This window comes from Rhinatrema bivittatum, chromosome 9, assembly GCF_901001135.1.
Source record: "Rhinatrema bivittatum chromosome 9, aRhiBiv1.1, whole genome shotgun sequence".
In the NCBI taxonomy this organism is placed as follows: domain Eukaryota; kingdom Metazoa; phylum Chordata; class Amphibia; order Gymnophiona; family Rhinatrematidae; genus Rhinatrema; species Rhinatrema bivittatum.
In genome coordinates, this window is record NC_042623.1 from 37,756,637 (window position 1) to 37,778,022 (window position 21,386).

The window sequence follows — 21,386 nt, forward strand, 5'->3', positions numbered from 1 at the left end:
ATCCTTGTATAACATTTTCAGCATGTGCACACAGAACTGGTAACTGTGCCTCAAGCTCAAATTCCACACATTGATCCCCAACTTTCAGCTTCTATACACCGAAAACCGCCCATGCGCCTTTGTGGGTGCAGTCCTATTATACGCCCAGGGATAAGGACGGAAACTGTTTCACATGCTTCCCAATCACAGCTACATTCTTTAAATAAACTAGACCCTATTCTGCAAAAAAAAAAAAAAAAAAATCATAACAGAGCCCTACAAACTACTGCCAGCAAATGAGGAGGAGCTATAATTAAAAAAAATGTGACTGTAAACTTTAGTACAGTCCAGGTAAATATTTCATTATGCCTGATGCTCTTTCATGGTCATTTCTACCTGGCTGGCACAGTACAACACAGATCACAAACTCAGCATTGCACTGCCTCCATTGGATGCAAATCTATCTCATGTATATTCATGTAGATATCCTGAAAGCTAGGCCTGTTTGTGGCTCTCGAGGGATGGAGTTGGCCAGCCCTGCTTTAAAACTTTCTGCTTGATATTAGGATGGGAAACCATCGCAACAGCGACTGTAAAATGATTGCCTTATGTAAAAGGCATCGCAAGCTGCTTGCAAGGGGTAAACAGTGAAAAAAAATATTTCTACACCCTACTAGCAGTACTGGGGAAAGTGTTCAGTATCTTTAGTGAAGCAAAGAAAACACTTAAGGAACCTCAGATATACTGCAGTTGTAAAGCAAGCAGAAGTAGCCTGATCTTAATGGATCTCTGCTTGGTTTTTTTTCATTCTTACCAGCGGGACAACTATGAAACGTTTCAGTCTACAGGCCATTAAACTGAAATGGCAGGGATTGAAGGGGAACGATGCGGTAGAACAAATCTTAGTGCTATAATACTTTGTAAAATGGATGGCAGAGAGAGTTTTCTGGTTGGCTGAATGCATTTCCTGTCCATGTATATAAATCTTCAGAAATGCACAGGACCCAATTTTGACGCTCTCTGATATGCATGGAAAAAACCCCAAAAGAAAACCCTGTTGGTTAAAGCAGTTGCCAATCAACCAAGCAAGGAGTGTGAGGACATTACTTTAGATATGAATGTGTTCATACAGAACATAGGTGCTCTAATACCAAAGAGGTCATCTTGCATAAGTGTTTGAATTTAATATCGATCCAACAGGTATCCAGTACAACCAACGTATAAAAGCTCAACGCACAATAAAGCTCTGGAATTTGTTGCCAGAGGATGTGGTTAGTGCAGTTAGTGTAGCTGGGTTTAAAAAAGGATTGGATAAGTTCTTGGAGGAGAAGTCCATTAATGGCTATTAATCAATTTTACTTAGGGAATAGCCACTGCTATTAATTGCATCAGTAGCATGGGATCTTCTTAGTGTTTGGGTAATTGCCAGGTTCTTGTGGCCTGGTTTTGGCCTCTGTTGGAAACAGGATGCTGGGCTTGATGGACCCTTGGTCTGACCCAGCATGGCAATTTCTTATGTTCTTATGTCTTTAGTTCATCACTGTGCCTAGCAAAAAGAGTCCACGTGTCAAATGTTATAGTCCCTCGACATGGCCGTGTTTCGCCTGCCAGCTTCTTTGGGAGGGACTGAGCTAGAGTCGGGGGACTATAACGTTTGAAACGAGGACTCTTTGCTAGGCACAGTGATGAACTAAAGACTTTTTATACGTTGATTGTACTGGATACCTGTTGGATCGATATTAAATTCAAACACTTATGCAAGATGACCTCTTTGGTATTAGAGCACCTATGTTCTGTATGAACACATTCATATCTAAAGTAATGTTCTCACACTCCTTGCTTGGTTGATTTACATTTTGGTGTGAGTTTTGATATCCACTCGGCAGTTCTGCTGATAAAGCAGATACCAGTCAGAATGACCAAGATTCCATCAGACAAACCCAAATAGCCATCTTGAAAAGCTGTTTGCTGGGGCCAAACCTCTACAAGTAAAATAAAAACCACTTAAATTTGTGTCTGTTTATATTCCTTTTTAGGTGTTTTAGGCATTTCAGAAGGATATAGGGAGTTAAGGAGCTCCTGGAATCTTCTGAGTCCGTTTTGATATTAATTAATTAATTTATTTGTTTGTTTTTCTATACCGATGTTCAATTAGTTTTATCACACCGGTTTACAGCTTTACAGTGGAATCTATTGCAATAGATTTCGTATTTTACAATTACAATTACATTTGAGAGTTATTTTCATGCTATATCTAAGCCATCTATAAGTTGCAACCTTATAAAATATTTGTGGCATAAGCAAATTTATATCCACAGAAAACTTTTATTGGAACAGGAAAGATTTTGTAGTACATGAGGTTAGGTTATCCAATTTATAGCGTCAGGCATAACAAAATGTTTAGCATAACTCGTTTAAAAAAACAGACTTTAAAATAAAACATTTTAAAAGTATATTAACACAGGCCAGAGCTGTAAAATACTGTGTGCTGAATGCAAGCAGTTTTCAGATTCATGCTTCAAACAAGTAGCTAGGGTGTCTATATTTATTTATTTATTTAAGTATTTTTATATACTGGGGCACGTTTGGAACATCACCTCGGTTTACATATAACATAACGCAGCTACAGGCTTTACAGAGAACACAGCGGTTAATAGCAAATGGCGAACCATGTAATCATAGCGTGAAATTCACGCGGGGGAGGAAGGAAACATGTGGAAGCGACAGGCTTTACAATAAACAAGAAGAAACAGCAAACAGATTAACTATGCTTGAATAGCATGTATTTCAGGAGGGGGAGGACGAAAATAGTAATTTACGTTTAGTGTTATACATTCATACAAGGGGGAGCTATGAAACGAGAGAGATGTACACAGGTGGAGAACCTTATGGGGGGGTTAGATAAGTTCAGGAGGATACTTTGAGGCTTAGTGGCAGGGAATACAATCAGGAGGGATCACAGTAAGAGAAATCGGGGTGTGATTTTTAGTAGATTGTTAAGGATTTGTCTGTATGGTGGAAGATCTGCATGGAGGGTACTACAGAGTGTTAAAGGGTAATCTGCATGGTGTTTAGGGGTTAGCTGAATGCAATTTGAGCTGCATGGATAGGTAAATTTTGAGGGAGAATATTCAAAAGAGGGAGAGAAGGAAGTATTAGGGGGTGGAGGATGAGAAGGTTCAGGTGAATCTCTGTTTAAAGCGCCAGGTCTTGAGGTTCTGTTTGAATTTCTTTGGACACAATTCCTGGTGCAGACTGGGGGGCATGCTGTTCCAAAGAGCAGGCCCTGCGATGGAGAGGGCACGTTCTTTGGTGGTTATAAGTTTTGTTAGTTTGGGGGAGGGTGTGTGCAGGGTAGACAGATATTGTGTTCTGGTGGGTCTGTCGTGGGTGCGAAAGCATAGGTGTTCCTTGAACCAGTGCATGTCTTGATTGAGGAGGGATTTGTGGATAATGTTGAGGGACTTGTATATTATCCGGGATGTGATTGGCAACCAGTGTAGGTGCTTGAGGACAGGGGTGATATGATTGGTTCGGTGGGCATTAGTAAGAATACAGGCAGTGGCATTTTGGAGCATCTGCAGCGGTTGGATAGCATATTTAGGAAGACCTAGGAGAATGGAATTACAGTAATCAACTTTGGATAGGATAGTGGCTTGGAGAATGGTGCGAAAGTCATTTAGATGAAGGAGGGGTTTTAGTTTTTTCAGTGTGTGGAGCTTGAAAAAGCCGTCTTTTAGGGTGGCGTTAATGAACCTTTTTAGATTGTAATGGTTGTCTAGGGTGATGCCAAGGCTGCGAACGTGTTGGGAAAAGGTGGAGGGGAGAGTTGGAGAGATGAAAAATGGGGAGATGAGGTGGTTAGAGTACGGTGAGATGATTAGGAGCTCTGTTTTAGAGGTGTTGAGCGCAAGGTAGTTGTCTGAGAGCAGGGTGTTAATGGCTGCTAGGGCCAATTCCCATGTCTTCATAGCCTTGGGTAATGTATCGGTAATAGGTATGAGGATCTGAACATCATCCACATACATGAAGTGCGGAAGACCAAGGTTGGATAGGAGATGGCAGAGGGGAAGGAGGTATATGTTGAAGAGGGTTGAAGACAGTGAGGAACCTTGAGGTATACCTTGTGACAGGTTAACTAGTTTGGATTCGGAATGCCCAATTTTCACTCTGTATTGCCTGTTGGTTAGGTATGATTGAAACTAGCGGAGGGAGGAGCCGGAAATGCCAATTCCTTTTAGGCGTTCAATTAGGATGTGGTGGTTGATCGTATCGAATGCTGAGGATATGTCCAGGAGGGCCTTCAGGATATAGTCAGAAAGGGAGATGAGGAGGGTTTCGGTGCTGTGGTGTCTGCAGAATCCATATTGGGAGGGGAAAAGGATGCGATGATCATTCAGGTAGTCAGCTGCCGGTTAATAGTTTTTTCAAGGATTTTAGATAAAAAGGAAAGGTTGGAGATGGAGCAGTAGTTGGCAGGGTTGGAAGAATCAAGGGAGGGTTTTTTTAAAATGGGTTTTATTATGGCTTGCTTGAGTTGGCTTGGGACTATGCCGAGAGATATAGAGCAATTGATGATATTGGAAATGGGTTGGGAGATTATGTTAGGGATGGTGAGGAGTGATTGGGTGGGGATAGTGTCTGAGGGGTGTACTGCGGGGTTGATCTTCTTGAGGATGGATTCAATCTCCATGGGTGTCGTAGTCTCGAATGACTTAAGTACTGCAGTGGAGTTAAGTGCATGGGATGTAGTAGGCGTAGGTATAGTGGCAGTGGTGTTTGTTATTGGGGTATTGATGGGCGTGGAGGTGGGGGGGAAGTGTGCCATGATTTTTTTTTATTTTATTGTGGAAGTATAGAGTGAGTTCTACACATTTGGTTTTGTCATCGGTGTCCGGGGAGGGGGTGGGAGTAGTTTTAGTTAGTGTGGATACAAATTCAAAGAGGGCACGAGGATTAAATTGAAGTTGTTGAATTTTTTGGGCATAAAAATCTCTTTTAGTCTTGTCAATGGCTTCTCGGTAGGTGTTGCGGTAGGATCGGGACTTGGCCTGTAATGCAGGAGATTGCTCTTTACGCCATTTTTTTCCTAGTTTCCTGAGATTGTATTTCAGGGTTTTGAGTTCAGGGGTGTACCAGGGTTTCTTTTTAGTATTTTCAGGGTTAATTTCATGGGATTGCGTAGGGCAGACATTACTGGCGACAGTGTTGGTAAGTTGAGACCAGGAGGAGAGAGCGGATTCAGCGTCAGTTAGGTCTAGTTTGGGAAGCTCGCATGAGAGGGCTGCGATGAGGTCCTCTGTTTTACATGGTTGGCAGAAGTGAATGGTTTTCTTTGTGAGTGTGGGAGTGGTTGCATTTTTTATGCAGCAGGTGGTTTCAATGCGGAAATGGTCGGACCAGGGGATGGGTTTGCAAGTAGGGGGTTCAGGTTGGATCAGGGGGTTGGTGAAAATGAGATCAAGAGTGTGGCCTGGCTTGTGTGTGGGGTTAAGCGATTATTTGTTTGAAGCCAAGGGCATTCAAGGATGCCAGTAGGGAATCACAGGATGATGATAATGGTAGATTATCATGGAGATTAAAATCACCTAGGATAATTGCAGGTGCATTTATGTCTAAGTGTTTGGTAATGTATTCAATCAGTGGGGATGGGTTGTTTTCAAGGAGCCCGGGTGGAACGTATATTAGGCAGATTTGAAGGGCGGGTGATTTAAATAGTCCGATTTCCAGTTTGTGGGGGGGGGGGGGGGGGTAGCTTTACAACTACAGTGTGTTCCACACATTACTTAAATAAATTGCTTTCTAGTTAAAAGGGATGCATTCCACAAAGGGGGAAACAAAAGCAGCAATGACATTTGTTATAATACCTGTTTTTGCTGATCAGCATTCTCGAGCTCCTGCTGTAACATCTCCACCACCCGAGCCCGTGCAAGCAATGCCTCCTCCTGCTCTTCCTCCTTCCTCTGCAGTGTCCTCAGTGCCTGGGGAGGGAGGGGTAGACTATAACATGTGCTTCAACAAGGCTGGTAGCTATGCATGACACCATATACATCACATCAGCCTTGGAGCTTCCTTGTTTGCTGGGCATTGCTGATAGTCACATTCAATCCTGATGTAAGATTATCCATAAAATAATAAATGTAGCACAGATCATCTGAACTGCTTCATGGATACTTTGAGGTCCATATTCAAAGGGGTTTTTCTGCCCAAGTTGGGACTTAGATGGAAAAACTGTTTCTCACCCACTAGACCGCCCCCGACTCATCCAGCTCAGTTGTTAGCTGGCTAAAAACATAGCTGAATTAATGAGAGAGTGTCCCAGGGCTGAGCAAAGGTATCCGGTTAGCTTAGCTGAAAATTATGCCAATATAGGAAAATTAGTTTCTTACCTGATAATTTTCGTTCCTGTAGTACCACGGATCAGTCCAGACACCTGGGTTATGCCTCCGCACCAGCAGATGGAGACAGAGCAAAACTTTGACGGGCTCTGTCATATACCAGGGTGCCACCCACAGCCTCTCAGTCTTACGTAATGTCAAAGCAGAATGGAACACAACCAAACTACCTAACTAACTATCCTTTGCGTATAAGCCGACTCCAAAAAAACCCCAACTGTAACAAATTACCCAGAAGGAGTGAACAAATGATATAACAATATCCAGGAACAGAACATCCGAGCGGACTCTCCGCTAGTTCAGAATTACCAACATACAGATATGGGCGGGTCCCTGGACTGATCCGTGGTACTACAGGAACGAAAATTATCAGGTAAGAAACTAATTTTCCTTTCCCTGTACGTACCCGGATCAGTCCAGACACCTGGGATGTACCAGAGCTAAGATACATAGGGTGGGACCCAGAGAGGCCCGCTCGGAACACTCCCTCGCCAAATCCCCCTGCAGTCAAGGTTGGACATCCAAATGGTAATGCCACGCAAAAGTATGCCACGATGCTTAAGTCGCCGCCCTGCAAATTTCCTGAGAGGACATTTGAAAAGATTCCGCCCAAGAAGCGGCAAGAGACCGTGTAGAAGGAGCCCGAAGGCCCATTGTACAGCCTTCTCACATAGCAAAATGCTGACCCAATGGCCTCCCTGAGCCAGAGAGCTATTGTAGGATTCGAGGCTGCTCTTCCTGTCTTCGGACCACTCCCCAAAAGAAAGATGGTCAGAAGCACATTACCTTGAGATATCGTGGCAGCGCTCTGCGAATATCCAGGTTCCATAAAACCCGTGCTATCGGATCAGACCACTCCCCCTTAGAGAAGACTGGTTCAAAACGGAAAGAAGACACCATCATTGGCCGAAAAGGAGGGAACCGTCCTCTACAACACTTCCGAATCCAAGATCCACAGGAACGGCTTCCTACAAGACAACCTGCAACTCGGATACCTGCCTAGCCGAAGAGATCGCAAGTAGAAATACCACTTCCAGCATGAAAACCTTCAGTGTCGCCCTCTGGATAGGACCAAAAGGACCAAAAACAGCCAGTTTAGGTTCCAGGAAGGGCACGGGTGACGCAGTGGAGGACGCAAATGCTTAGCCCCCCGAAAAAAACCGCGTCCCATAGGGGTGTAATCTAAGGGTACCCCCTTGGATCTTACCCCAAAGACAAGCCAGAGCCACCACCTGGACCTGGAGGGAACTGCGAGAGAGACCGTTAGGACGACCTGCCTGAAGGAATCCCAAAAGGTCGAAGACCGACGCCCGCATAGGATCCACTACTCGAGCCGCACCAGTCTCTTTTTTTTTTTTTTTTTTTTTTACACAGAGACGCACTTGCCAATCGCTGTCCTCGGTGCTGGAGCTCCTGCTCCAGTGGGGGGTGAGTGAGCCAGGCTCCCCGGTATCACCCCCGATGCTGCTACCCCGAAGGGACCGGGTCCTCGACCCTGAGCAGCGGCCTCAACCAGGGGGGATAGTCCCCTCAGGACCTTCTAACCCCCTGGGAGGCTCTCAATGACAAGGAACCTGACTTGTCTCTTTTTTTTTTTTTTTAAACCGATCAATTAACAAAAGATCCTGACTATAACTAAACCATACAACAAGATCCTGACTATAACTAAACCATACAACTACCCCATCAGGAGCCCCCAGAGACTGTGGGTTATGCATCTGCCATCTGCTGGAGACAGAGTAAGACTGAGAGGCTGTGGGTGGCACCCTGGTATATGACAGAGCCCGTCAAAGTTTTGCTCTGTCTCCATCTGCTGGTGCGGAGGCATAACCCAGGTGTCTGGACTGATCCGGGTACGTACAGGGAATCACTGTTATCTGACTAACTACAGGACTGCTTTCGAGGCAGTTGTAGAGTTAGCCGGATAAACTGATATGGTTAATTTTCAGATAGCCGAGAATATTCAGTGGTGCACCCGTGCCACTAAATATCCATTACAAGTTATAAGTTTATTTAGCTAACTTAGTCAGACTTCATGCAGCTGAATATGGACCTCAGATTTTATCTCCATGTAGAGGTTTCAAATCCTTTACCCCAATTGAATTATGAATTTGATGAAGCAGTTGATTTTTTTCTGACAATGGAATGAACTAGTTCGGTGGAAAAGATAGCAGGGAGATATCAGAAAACTATTGATATAAAATGTTAACTGTGACTTGAGACTGAAAATAGACCGCAAAAGCAAAAGGAGTTTCAGAAACGTTTACTAGATCTTTTTTCAAAGAGTGAGCAACTCTGCCAGACTCGCTAGGATTCTTGTGAACATGAAGAAGGGAGCTCTGGTCCCCAGAGGCAAGAAGTTCTATAAAGCCTGGTAAACTGTTGAAATCCTAAGCAAAATTAGTAAAAGTTTTCCTGAACTACAGGATAAGCTGTTTGGGACTTCATCAAGCTGTCCTCTGGCATAGGAATCAGAAGAAAGTTGCCCTTCGCAATCATCCAATCTGCTTCTAACCTAACCAATTATGCAACTGGCTTTTAACTGGTGAGGGAATATCATTAAATCAACTTTCTCTTACTCATGTGCACCATTCGTGATAGATTTGTTGTGTGTCTAATGCCACTAGATTTGTGTGTAATATCTTCTATGTCAGTTTAAGTGTACCAGTAACTTAAACCATTGTACATGGCCCAGGGTGAAAGTTTACTTTCAAAAAGGTGGTTAATACATTGTAACAAATAAAATAGCAGACCATGACTTATACTTTAACTTTATTGAGCTTTATTACATCGCTTACACCAACAAGTTCTAAGCGATTTACAATATATAGAACATATATAACACAAAGCGTGAAACATAGATAAAATAAAACATAACTAATAAACATGTCATAAAATCAATGCAATTCAATACTAACATACTTAATATACAATAGAAAAAAAAATAAAATGAGCAGACTAAAACAAATAAGACAATGACAAGGCAAGATTAAAAGTCTGCTCTATGCAAAGTAGGCAAAAATATTAGAAAGCATCAAGGAATTTCATATTCATGGTCACTTTATAAATATTAAAAAAAGAGGGGGAACACCACATCTCTTTGCCATGCATAGTGGTACAAACTGGATTGCTGTTCCCTACATGTGTCAACACTAAACATAAAAGAAGAGGGAGGCAGTATGCAGTATGTTAGTCGATGGAACAGATGTTTGCTTATTATTTCCTGCTGCTCCATAATACACTCAGGACCTGATTTTCAAAAGCATTTACACTCATTAAACTCAGTTTTATGCACGTAAATGGGCTTTTGAAAACTGCTTTGAAAATTCAGGCTAAAGTCTGCAAATACATACTATTCAGATTTCAGTCCAATGCACACTGCTATAAAGTTATCCTCTTAGATTGTGCCTGCCTTTTCATGTTTTCTTTAGTTGAAGTGTTTGGTTGCATAAATGGTATACTATTTTTTGAATTTATAATAGTCTTGATTTTAGGTCACACAGTATCAGATACAGGGAAAAAAATGTATTGTTTCCTATAGGGATTTATTGTATATTAATGGAGTCTGTATCCCATACAGATTCTGGGTATAAAAGTGGCTGCCTGTGCCATACTAATGTATAGGGGTGGAAGAAGAGATGGGAAATGCTCTGTCAATTGCATAATCTGGGGGGGGCGTTTTCTATGCCTCATAAAAATACAGACCCACTAATTGACTCCTCCTGCATGCCAGACAGCTTCCTAAATAGAGGCATACTGCGATGGCTTTGCCTGTTACATACCTGCTGCATTTCGGCTCCAGCTTTTGATTGAGCAGCTACCTGCAAAAGCTCCTCCTCATGGTGATGGACCTGCTCCTGAAAACGGATATCTTTCTCCTGGATCACCTGCTGCAGGGAACTAAGCTGGGGAGCAAAGGAACAGAAATACCCACTCAGCTGCATGAATCAGGTAGGAGAGCTTTCAGCCCCTGTTAATATCCTGGACTGTATTACTCTTGACTTTGAGGCTCTTGTTGCTGTGACTCTGTCTGAGGATACTTGCTTTATTTGAAGTTTATAATTCTTGTGCTTTAATTTGTAAAACTGTAGTCTACAACTCCTTTAAAGAAATATAATAGCTATGCAAGGACACAACAAATATTTTTCAGCAGAGTTCTGAAATATTTTTGAGAATTGTTTTGCATTTGTTGAATATCATCTAAAGTACAGCTTCATTTTTCTCCTGCTATTTTCCCCATTTTTCTGCTCTGGTCTCGAGTGTCTCCTGGCAGTGGCTCTGAAGGGTGCTGCCAGCAGCGCTCATGGGACCCTCCCCTGCGATGGAAGGCTCTGTTCCCTGTCTCAAACAGCTGGCACAAAAGTGGCCCCCAAGGTCACCTTACCTTTCTGTTTGCTACTGATCACCTCTGTTCTACAGACACCTTACCTGTTCTGTGTGTTGCGCCACAGATTGCTTTAGAGTCTGTTTGGTTGCCTCTAGCTGTTCTTTCAGGCCGGCAACCATTTCTTGCAGATCCTTGCAGGATGCATCCTTCTCCTGCAGATGCAGCTTCAACGCCTCAAGTTCCTCGTGCTGCTCCTGCTGGAAACTGTGCTCTCCACTCAGCTGTAAATACAAAAAGTAGCAGAATAAAATAAAAATAGTCACCACCAAGGCTACTGCCAGCAATACAATAAGACCTAACGTCCATCAAACTGACCCTTCTTTGCAGTATTTATTTATTTATTTAGGACTCTTATATACCGATATTCTTGTAACAAGTTACAAATCACTTCGGTTTACATTATAACAAAAACCTGCGCAAAAGAATGCATTACATTAAAACAAGGATGAACAAACTTGGATCCAAGTAACATGGTTTAACATGGGGATAACTGGAAGAACTTTAGGCGGCGGGCCGGATACTAACTAATGTATATAGCCTGGTGTCTAAGGAGAGGACACTGGACCCAGGTAATAAAGAGGAAATATTGATAAAATCGTCTGCATAAAGAACAGAATGCTAGAGATATTGTTCTAGTGGCGAGCAGCATAACGGACTCTAAGGTATAAAAAAAAAAAAAGACACTACTGTTCGTCTGAGCAAGAGAAGGCTTGGGTGAACAACCAGGTTTTGAGTCTTTTTTTAAATGTAATCGTGCATTTTTCGAGCCGGAGATCTGGCGGGAGAGAGTTCCATTGTGTTGGGCCAGATGTGGAAAGCGCTCTCTTTCTTACTGATGTTTTGATGGGGGGGGGGGGGGGTGTCTCTATAATAGAAAGTTAATATGAAACATTAATTGCTATAGCAGTTTTGTGTTCAATGGAAAAACTACTTTATTCCCCCAAAACGACATCTTTCCCTTCATCAGTACCTACATAATCCAAGTGGATTGTTAGATCACCGATCTTTTAAGACTAAATTTTTCCAGTTTCCCCTTAAACATGTCCATGTTAAGAGAATCTCCTTCTGGAACTAAATTTTATAGCTTAACCACACTCAGATTTAACAAAAAAACCCAAAACATCTCTCTCAGATGTTGATGAAATCTACATCTCTCTGCCTAACTCCCTATTCTATTACTTGCTCTGGGAATAATTAAATCATCTGCAACATCACTGCAAGACTCTTAAAGTCATACAGTGTAATCCATATCGAACCCTATTCTCTCATTTCTAAGGAAGAGACCTGTTCTTATAATCCTTTCCTTATAACCCATCCATTTGCTTAATTAGTTTTAATTACCCTTTTCTGAAGGGCCTTTTTACCAGAGTGCAATAATATACTAAAGGAAAATTGGTTCTTACCTGCTAATTTTCATTCCAGTAATACCACAGATCAGTCCAGACTCCTGGGTTTATTCATCCCTGCCAGCAGATGGAGACAGAGAAAAGCCTCGCTGAAACTGCTTGAAAAGCCCTGGTGCCACCTGCAGTAGCTCAGAATTGATCTGTACCCAAGCTGAAAACACAATGTGCAATAAACTGACTAAAAAACGTGTGAAACAACTAATAATTTGTAAATTTACAACAAAGAACGGAAGTTTGATGAAAGATTATAGCTGACCGGAGACTCTCCCTTGTAACTCGGGTGGGTTCTGGACTGATCCGTTGGTACTACAGGAACGAAAATTAGCAGGTAAGAACCAAATTTTCTTTTCCCTGTACGTACCCGGATCAGTCCAGATTCCTGGGATGTACCAAAGCTTCTTAGAGAGGGTGGGACCTGGAGAGTCCCACTCGCAAGACACCTTCACCAAAAGAATCAGAAAATCCCAAATCCAATCTGTAATGCCTTGGAAAAGTATGCAGCGACTTCCAAGTCGCCGCTCTGCAAATCTCTTGCGGAGACACCAACTGAGCCTCTGCCCAAGAAGCAGCCTGAGCCCGCGTCGAGTGGGCCCGCAAACCATCAGGAACTGGACAGCCCTTTAGAATGTACGCCGACCCAATAGCCTCCTTACGCCATCTGGCAATAGCTGCTTTGGAGGCATGGGAACCCTTCTTTCTACCGCTCTATAACACAAAAAGATGATCAGACCTCCTGAACTCATTAGTAACCTTGAGATAGCGAAGCAAGGTTCTGCGGACATCCAACAGCTTAAGCTCCCGAGCATGCTGCGTAGAATCATCCAAGCACACCTTCTCTGGATGAGCCGCATCGCGGTCTCCTCCAACTCCCACTCGCCTGGATCTAAGCTCTGACGACTGAGGAAAATCGGCCTGAACGTTGTTGACCCCTGCGATATGAGAAGCTGCTAGCTGCTAGCTGAACCAATTACCGTTCTGCCCATTGAAACAACTCTTGCGCTTCCATTGCCACCCCCTGGCTCTTTGTCCCGCCCTGATGACTGATGTAAGCAACCGTTGTGGCGTTGTCCGACAGAATCCTGACCGAACGACCCTGGACGAGGGGGAGAAAGGTTTGAAGGGCTAGCCACACCGCCCTATTCTCTAACTGACTGATTAGCCATGAGGCTTCCACCGCCAACCAAGTACCCTGTGCAGACTGTCGCTCGCAGACCGCTCCTCAACCAGAGAGACTGGCATCAGTAGTGAGAACCACCCACTCCGGAACCTCTAGACTGACTCCACACTGCAAATTGGAAGACTGTAGCCACCACAATAGGCTGTTCTGTGCCGATGCATCCAGCAAAACTGGTAAATGAAAAGCCTGCGACAGGGGATTCCATTTGTCCAACAGGGCTCTCTGAAGTGGACACATATGTGTGAAGGCCCACAGTACCAATTCCAGGGTTGAAGCCATCGACCCCAGAACCTGTAGAAAGTCCCAGGCTTGTGGTACCTTCAACGCCAACAAGCGAACTTGTGACTGTAGTTTGAATATTCTCTCCCGAGTGAGAAACACCCTGCCTTGGCTGGTGTCGAAATGAGCTCAGAGGTATTCCAGCACCTGGGATGGCTCCAAGTGACTCTTCGTCTGGTTCACCACCCATCCGAGAGACTCCAACAGGCGAACAACTTTCTGAACTGACGAACGGCAGCCATCCAAAACCTTCTCTCGAATTAGCCAATTGTCGAGATAAGGGTGCACCAACACCCCTTCGCGTCGGAGAGCCGCCGCCACCATCACCTTGGGGAAAGTACGAGGAGCCGTCGCTAGACCAAAAGGCAAAGCCTGGAATTGGAAATGTTGACCCAACACCACGAAACGCAGAAACCGCTGATGCTCTGGGTGAATCGGGATATGCAAGTATGCCTCAGTCAGATCCAGGGGGGCCAAAAACTCCCAAGAGCGGACTGCCGCAATTACCGAGCGTAGCGTCTCCAGGCAAAACCGTGGAATCTTTAAGGACCTGTTGACCGATTTGAGATCACGAAAGGACTGGCCCCAATTGGAGTCTCACAGGTGCTGAAAAGGCTTTTGTGACTGCGTCCATATGGGACCTCTGGAAGGACGAGACCGTCTGGCGTCCCTGAAGTGGGACCTGGACTGAAAAGCCTGGCGATTCCTTGGCTTGTCCTCCGGCATCTTATGTACCTTTGTCTCACTCAGTTGCTTGATGAGCTGTTCTAGCTGCTCTCCAAACAAGAGATGACCCTTGAAAGGCAAAGAACCTAATCAGGCCTTAGAAGAAACATCCGCCGACCAGTGTCGGAGGCAAAGTAAATGTCTGGCCGCGACTGCCGAACTCACAACACGCGACAGTGAACGTACCAAGTGATACAGCGCATCCGCTACCGATGCCTCCACGCGATCTGCAGACGTGTCAGGACCAGGAGGTGCATCCTGAAAATTCTGTACCCTCTGCCATCTGCATAAAGCCTCTGCCCCTATGCCCTCTGCATAAAGCCGAAGCACACTGCAGCCTGGAGCCCCAAGGTGGCACTCTCAAAAACCCTTTTAAGGTGAAGCTCTAACTTCTGATCTTGGATATCCTTGAGGGCCGCGGCCCCCTCCACCGGAATCATAGTCTTCTTCGTGACCGCAGAAACTGCTGTATCCACCTGCGGAAGCGCAAAAAGCTCCAAGGTCTGTTCTGGCAACGGGTAGAGCTTGGCCATAGCCCTATCTACCCTCAAACCGGAGTCCGGGAAATCCCACTCATGCTCAATCAATTGTCGCACTGACCTATGATACGGGAAAGCAGGAGGAGGAACATGAAGACTGTCCAGAACAGGGTCTGCCCCAACCAATTCTGGAACTTCCTGAGGGGGTTTTAAACCCAGCTCTTCAAGGACCTGTGGAAGCAGAGGTGCCAGATCCTCCCTCTGGAATAACCAGAGTATCTTGGGATCATCCCCTTCTGTCATCGATGGCATGCCTATGTCATCACCTTGATCTGGGTCCAGAAAAGCCAGAGCCTGCACTGAGGAACCCTGCACTGCCCCTGCCAGAGGGATCGGGACCTGTAAACCTCCTGTTGCCCCTCCGGCGATAGGCACCCTTGGGATGCTGGCTTCCCGCGGCCGCACGGACCCTGCATCAGAACCCGAAGGCTGCAGACCCCGATCCTGATGAGCTGGAGGCAAAGGTAAACATAGAAACATAGAAATGACGGCAGAAGACGACCAAACGGCCCATCCAGTCTGCCCAGCAAGCTTCACACATTTTTTTTCTCATACTTATCTGTTTCTCTTAGCTCTTTGATTCTATTTCCCTTCCACCCCCACCATTAATGTAGAGAGCAGTGATGGAACTGCATCCAAGTGAAATATCAAGCTTGATTAGTTAGGGGTAGTAGGGGTAGTAACCACCGCAATAAGCAAGCTACACCCATGCTTATTTGTTTTACCCAGACTATGTTATTCAGCCCTTATTGGTTGTTTTTCTTCTCCCCTGCCGTTGAAGCAGAGAGCTATGCTGGATATGCGTGAAGTATTAGTTTTCTCCTCCCCTGCCATTGAAGCAGAGAGCTATGCTGGATATGCATTGAAAGTGAAGTATCAGGCTTATTTGGTTTGGGGTAGTAACTGCCATAACAAGCCAGCTACTCCCTTGCTTTGTGAGTGCAAATCCTTTTTTCCACATTTCCTCTTGCTGTTAAAGCTTAGAGCGATGGAGTCACAGTAACCATGTGTATGTTTATTGAATAAGGGTATTATCTCCAGGCAGTAGCCGTCATTCTGGCGAGCCACCCACTCTTCATTGACGGCCTCTTGACTTTATGGATCCACAGTGTTTATCCCACGCCCCTTTGAAGTTCTTCACAGTTCTGGTCTTCACTACTTCCTCTGGAAGGGCATTCCAGGCATCTACCACCCTCTCCGTGAAGAAATGCTTCCTGACATTGGTTCTGAGTCTTCCTCCCTGGAGCTTCAAATCGTGACCCCTGGTTCTGCTGATTTTTTTCCTACGGAAAAGGTTTGTCATTGTCTGTGGTTCATTAAAACCTTTCAAGTATCTGAAAGTCTGTATCACATCACCTCTGCTCCTCCTTTCCTCCAGGGTGTACATATTTAGATTCTTCAATCTCTCTTCATAAGTCATTTGATGAAGACCTTCCACCCTTTTGGTCGCCCTTCTCTGGACCGCCTCCATTTTGTCTCTGTCTCTTTGGAGATACGGTCTCCAGAACTGAACACAGTACTCCAGGTGAGGCCTTACCAAGGACCTGTACAAGGGGATAATCACTTCCCTTTTCTTACTCTATATTCCTCTCTCTATGCAGCCCAGCATTCTTCTGGCTTTAGCTATCGCCTTGTCACATTGTTTCGCCGACTTCAGATCATTAGACACCATCACCCCAAGGTCTCTTTCCTGCTCCGTGCATATCAGCCTTTCTCCCCTAAACCCTCCTGTGCGCCAGATAAACCTGGTGCAGCAGGAGAATAAAATCAGGTGAAAAAGGACACCAGAGGCAATATGGGGGGGTCTGGTCGCCACCAGGTCTCTGAGGCAAAAGATCTGCCTGATCTGCCCCCCCCCCCCCCGGATACCCCCTGCGCATCGGGGGGACCGGGGTGAACCGGGGACAGCCACAGTGGCAAATCCCCATCCCCCTCCAAACATGGTGGCATGCACGAATCCGGCTCCTTGAGGGAGGCTGAAAAAATGGCTCAACCGCGGCAGCTGTGCGCTTACACAAGCACCGGAGTTTTGAAACCCCCAGGAGGAGGGAGGGCCCTTCCCCTCCCCCCCCCCCAAAACGCAACCCGAGCACAGCTGCGAACGGCTGAGTCACGCTGGGACCGCTCCACACGCGCAGCATGCCGAGCCTCGAACCCTGCCGACAGAAGAGAAAACAGCTGAGACCAAAAAGAAAATCTAAAAATAAAAAACCTAAAAATCAGTGTGACCCGTGGGGGATGGGGGGGTAATTGCCTCGGAGCCTTACCCTTCAGCCGACTTCCTCTTCACAAAAACTTGTCTTTTTTTTTTTAACGTGTTTAAAGTTTAAAAAAAAACAAAACCAGAAGCAGGGAGATTCCCTCCTAAGCTGAAAGGAGCAGTTCAGCGCAAATCAGCTTTTTGAAGAAGGAGGGAATCCCCTGAAAGAAAAAGGAGGAGGGCTGGAAGCCGCACAGCCGGCCTCGTGAGGGGAGGGATCTGGACCACCAGATGTACACCTCACGGTACCAAATTGGACCTTAACTGGTCTACCTCAACCGAACAAGAAAGGGTTTCACAAGGAACCCATCCCCTGGGAGGAAAGGCTCACCCAATAAGAGAAAAAAATTCTAAAAGCAAGGGTAAAGAAAAATACTGCAGGTTTATGCACCAGCCATCTGCTGGAGACAAAGAAATACTGAGCTACTGTAGGTGGCACCAGGGCTTTTCAAGCAGTGTCAGCGAGGCTTTTCTCTGTCTCCATCTGCTGGCAGGGATGAATAAACCTAGGAGTCTGGACTGATCCGGGTACATACAGGGAATGAACATTTTTTGTAAACCGGCTCCATTATTCTCGGTGGGGACTATTTATTATCAATATGCGTTAACACACATTAGCGCTGTAATCTTATTATTATTAGTAATGCACATACAAGGTCCCGAGTTCATGTGCCCAGTGCAGTGGGTACAACAAAAGAGACACAATAGCAGATATTCATATAATAAGAATATTTTTTATGTTTATTAATTTTTCAATACGTACATGACACAAATGTTATAGAGTTAGATAAGCGTCATACAGCAACAAACAATGAACAGTGAGCCTTGAACACTGAGTACACAGTAAGTAAACATATACCTGTATGAGACAAAAGAAACCTACAGCAGTCAATTTAACGGATTGTACAGCTAAAATTTAACATGTATTCTAAGCTTGTTACAAGTCTATATTTCAAAGAACTATGCATATGTCGAGTAGCACTATAGAAGTGTTTAGCAGTAGGACATGGGAGTCCAATTATACAAATGTTACTGAAAAGGAATGTTGTTGTGAACTGGCTATAAATACTATCAAGTCACAGCAAAGGCAGCAACGAGAACACTTCCTTGCATTAAGAGAGGAACCAGAGGCACACACATGGATCATACTATTATTCTACAGCTCTATAAAAGGTTCGAGTGGGAGCACCCCAAAGAATGTGATGCAGCTGTATCAGGTCCTGATAAGGTTGCTTTCCTCACCACCCTGCGCATTCCCATCCCTATCACCAGTGACACTAATATGCAAAGCTTATTCATGCTGCTTCTACCAATGACGACCCTGCCTATAACACCTTCCTACCCAGACAGACGTGGCATGGAGAAATTCACCACGGAACAGTTTCAGGACAGGCCGATCTCTTACCGGAGGCTTCCCTGGAGACCCTGTCGCTGCCTGCTTCAGCTCTTCAATCTGCTTGTTCAGAGACACCATTTTTGCCTTTGCCTGCAATTTTAGTTTCGCCAGTTTAGCATCTGCCAGATCTTTTTCCTCCTAGGGAAAAAAGAAAAAAAAACCAAAAAAAAACCACACACACATAAGAAAGGACACAGCGCCTGCAACCTTCCTAACTTTATTTCCTCTTGGGGACAGTGTTCACAAAGATGAAAACACAGGCTGCAAAGATACGCAGAGGGGCAAAGCCGAATGCCTCCTGAGCAAGCGCCCCCTTAAATGGGAAAACAAGAGGCAAATGAATGCACCCACACAAAGCTGCTTATAAAGCACACGGATGCAAAGCTTCGCGCTTCCAAGATCACTCTCCAGGGGAAAGAAAACACAGAGCATGGATCGAGAACCTCACACACATGCAAACACATGTGGTACACATAGATATCTGGCTGAATACTTCCCCAGATATCTTCTGAGGAGATGGAAATATGTGAACAAAAGATATAAAAATAGCTACCCATGCACACACAGTTATGGCGCTTATGGTTTCCCAGCCTTGTTCTTCCATCTCCTCTCTCCACCAACCTTCCGGCAAGCCTACAGGGTACAACAATTTGCCTCTAGTAGGGGCTCTGTACCTTAAGCGCTACTTCTTTTTGCTGTAACTGGGCATCTTTCTCTCGAATCAGCTCTTTCATCTGGACCACTAGCTGTTCAGTGTGTGCCAGACGCTCCAACACGTCCTCCGCCGCCATATTGTTCTTCTCCATGCCAGGATCTGACATAGGCGCCTGAAAAAAATAAGAGAGCATTGGAAATAGAACTGGAAAATCCATGTGTACAAAACCTCTTGCCAATAAAAGTTTCCTGAATTGAGAGAGAGAGAGAGAAAGCAAATGTTGCTTACCTGTAACAGGTGTTCTCACAGGACAGCAGGATGTTAGTCCTCACATATGGGTGACATCACAGGATGGAGCCCAATTACGGAACACTTTTGTCAAAGTTTCCAGAACTTTGACTGGCCCCTACTGGGCATGCCCAGCATGGCACCAACCCTGCAGCCAGCAGGGGTCCCCCTTCAGTCTTATTTGAAAGCTACAGGCAGTGCCGAAAAATAAAACAACAAAATGTTACGAACCCAACACCGTGGGGCGGCGGGCGGGTTTCGTTGAGGACTAACATCTTGCTGTCCTGTGAGAACACCTGTTACAGGTAAGCAACATTTGCTTTCTCTCAGGACAAGCAGGATGGTAGTCCTCACATATGAGTGAGTCCCGAGCTGAGGATGTCCGAACATGCACCAAATGTACCCAACGGCGTGCAACAGGCACAACAACTGGGGTGGAATTTGGTAGACGGCATCCTGAACCCCACCGGGCAGGCGGAAGGGTGTTGGTACGTCACGTTGGGAATAGGTTATGCAGGACAGATTGGCTGAAGATGGAATCTTGTCTTCCGGCTTTGTCCAAGTAATAGTGGGCTGTAAAGGTATGGAGAGAACTCCAGGTGGCAGCCCTACAAATGTCAGGAAGCAGCACCGATCATAGGTGTGCTACTGAAGTCGCCATGGCCCTCACAGAGTGTGCTTTAACACGGTCTTGAAAAGGAATGCCTGCTTGCTGATAGCAAAAAGATATGCAGTCCGTCAACCAGGAGGAGAGAGTCTATTTACCTACAGGTTGCCCTAATTCAGGGGTCAGGAACCTTTTTGGCTGAGAGAGCCATAAACGCCACATATTTTAAAATGTAATTCCATGAGAACCATACAATATGTTTAAAACTAAATACAAGTTAATGTGTGCATTTTATGTAAGATCACACTTTTAAAGTACAATAAGTCTCTGAAAATATTACACCAGGCCTTAAGATACCAATACATCTCCTATTAGGAAAACGGACCAAGTCAGGCTGCTATAGAGTCCTACACAGAAACTACACACCAGCAGAAAACCTCACCTGAATCACGTGCTGTCCCTCACCTAACATAGAATAAAGAGACCAAAACGCATAACTAGAAGCATGCAGAAAAAACTGAATTGGAAACTGCAACAAGCCAGAGTCTCTGTATGCAGTGTAACAAAGGCAAAAAGAAACATCACCCATCCTTATAAAACAAATCAAGAAATATAAAATCATCAGCAGTAAAACTGTACTAACAAAAAGAACATATTTCGAAACAGCTGATGAGTGGAATATCCAATAATTAAAAACTCATATAAAACATTTCCAGATACCAACAAAATATTTCAAAATAGCAGACACAAAGACCCAGTAATGAAAAATAATAAGGATACAAAATTTTTTTTGCTCTGCATACCTGGGAACGTTTGATATCCAGGTGTCCTGAGATTGTTCTGAATTAGCAGGAGGTGGGGTAGTTTGCTTGGACCTTTCTCCTCTCTCAGTCACATACCAGCGCTCTCTCTCACACTGGCTCTCAATGACACACCTATACACACATGCTCTCAGTACTCACATATACACATGCTTTTTCTCTCTCACTTATATAGGCTCTTAATTACACATTTACACACATGCTGTCTATCTTTTCACACTTACACACACACACAGGCTTTCAATCACATAAATACATGCTGTCTTTTTCTCTCACACACAGACTCTCATTCACATGCTTACAAACATGTCCTCTCTTTCTCTCATTTACACACAGGCTCTCAATCACATACTCACATGCTCCATCACCTAAACCAGCTCTCAATCACACACAGACACACATGCTCTCTCTTACTTATACACACAAGCTCTTAATCATACATACACATGATCTTTCTCACACACAAAGGAT

The 21,386-nt window shown here is 44.7% G+C and overlaps 1 protein-coding gene across 2 annotated transcripts in view; it reads right to left on the bottom strand.

Moving 5' to 3' along the window:
• Nucleotides 1-21,386, bottom strand: part of GOLGB1 (golgin B1) — a 137,418-nt gene that overhangs the window by 93,277 nt on the left and 22,755 nt on the right. For both annotated transcript variants that reach the window (XM_029616979.1, XM_029616978.1), the window contains exons 4-8: nucleotides 19,219-19,371; nucleotides 18,554-18,682; nucleotides 10,803-10,982; nucleotides 10,157-10,279; nucleotides 5,847-5,960 (exon numbers count right to left, since the gene is read on the bottom strand). In XM_029616979.1, coding sequence (XP_029472839.1) covers nucleotides 5,847-5,960; nucleotides 10,157-10,279; nucleotides 10,803-10,982; nucleotides 18,554-18,682; nucleotides 19,219-19,371 — 699 coding nt within the window. The remainder of the gene's footprint in view (nucleotides 1-5,846; nucleotides 5,961-10,156; nucleotides 10,280-10,802; nucleotides 10,983-18,553; nucleotides 18,683-19,218; nucleotides 19,372-21,386) is intronic.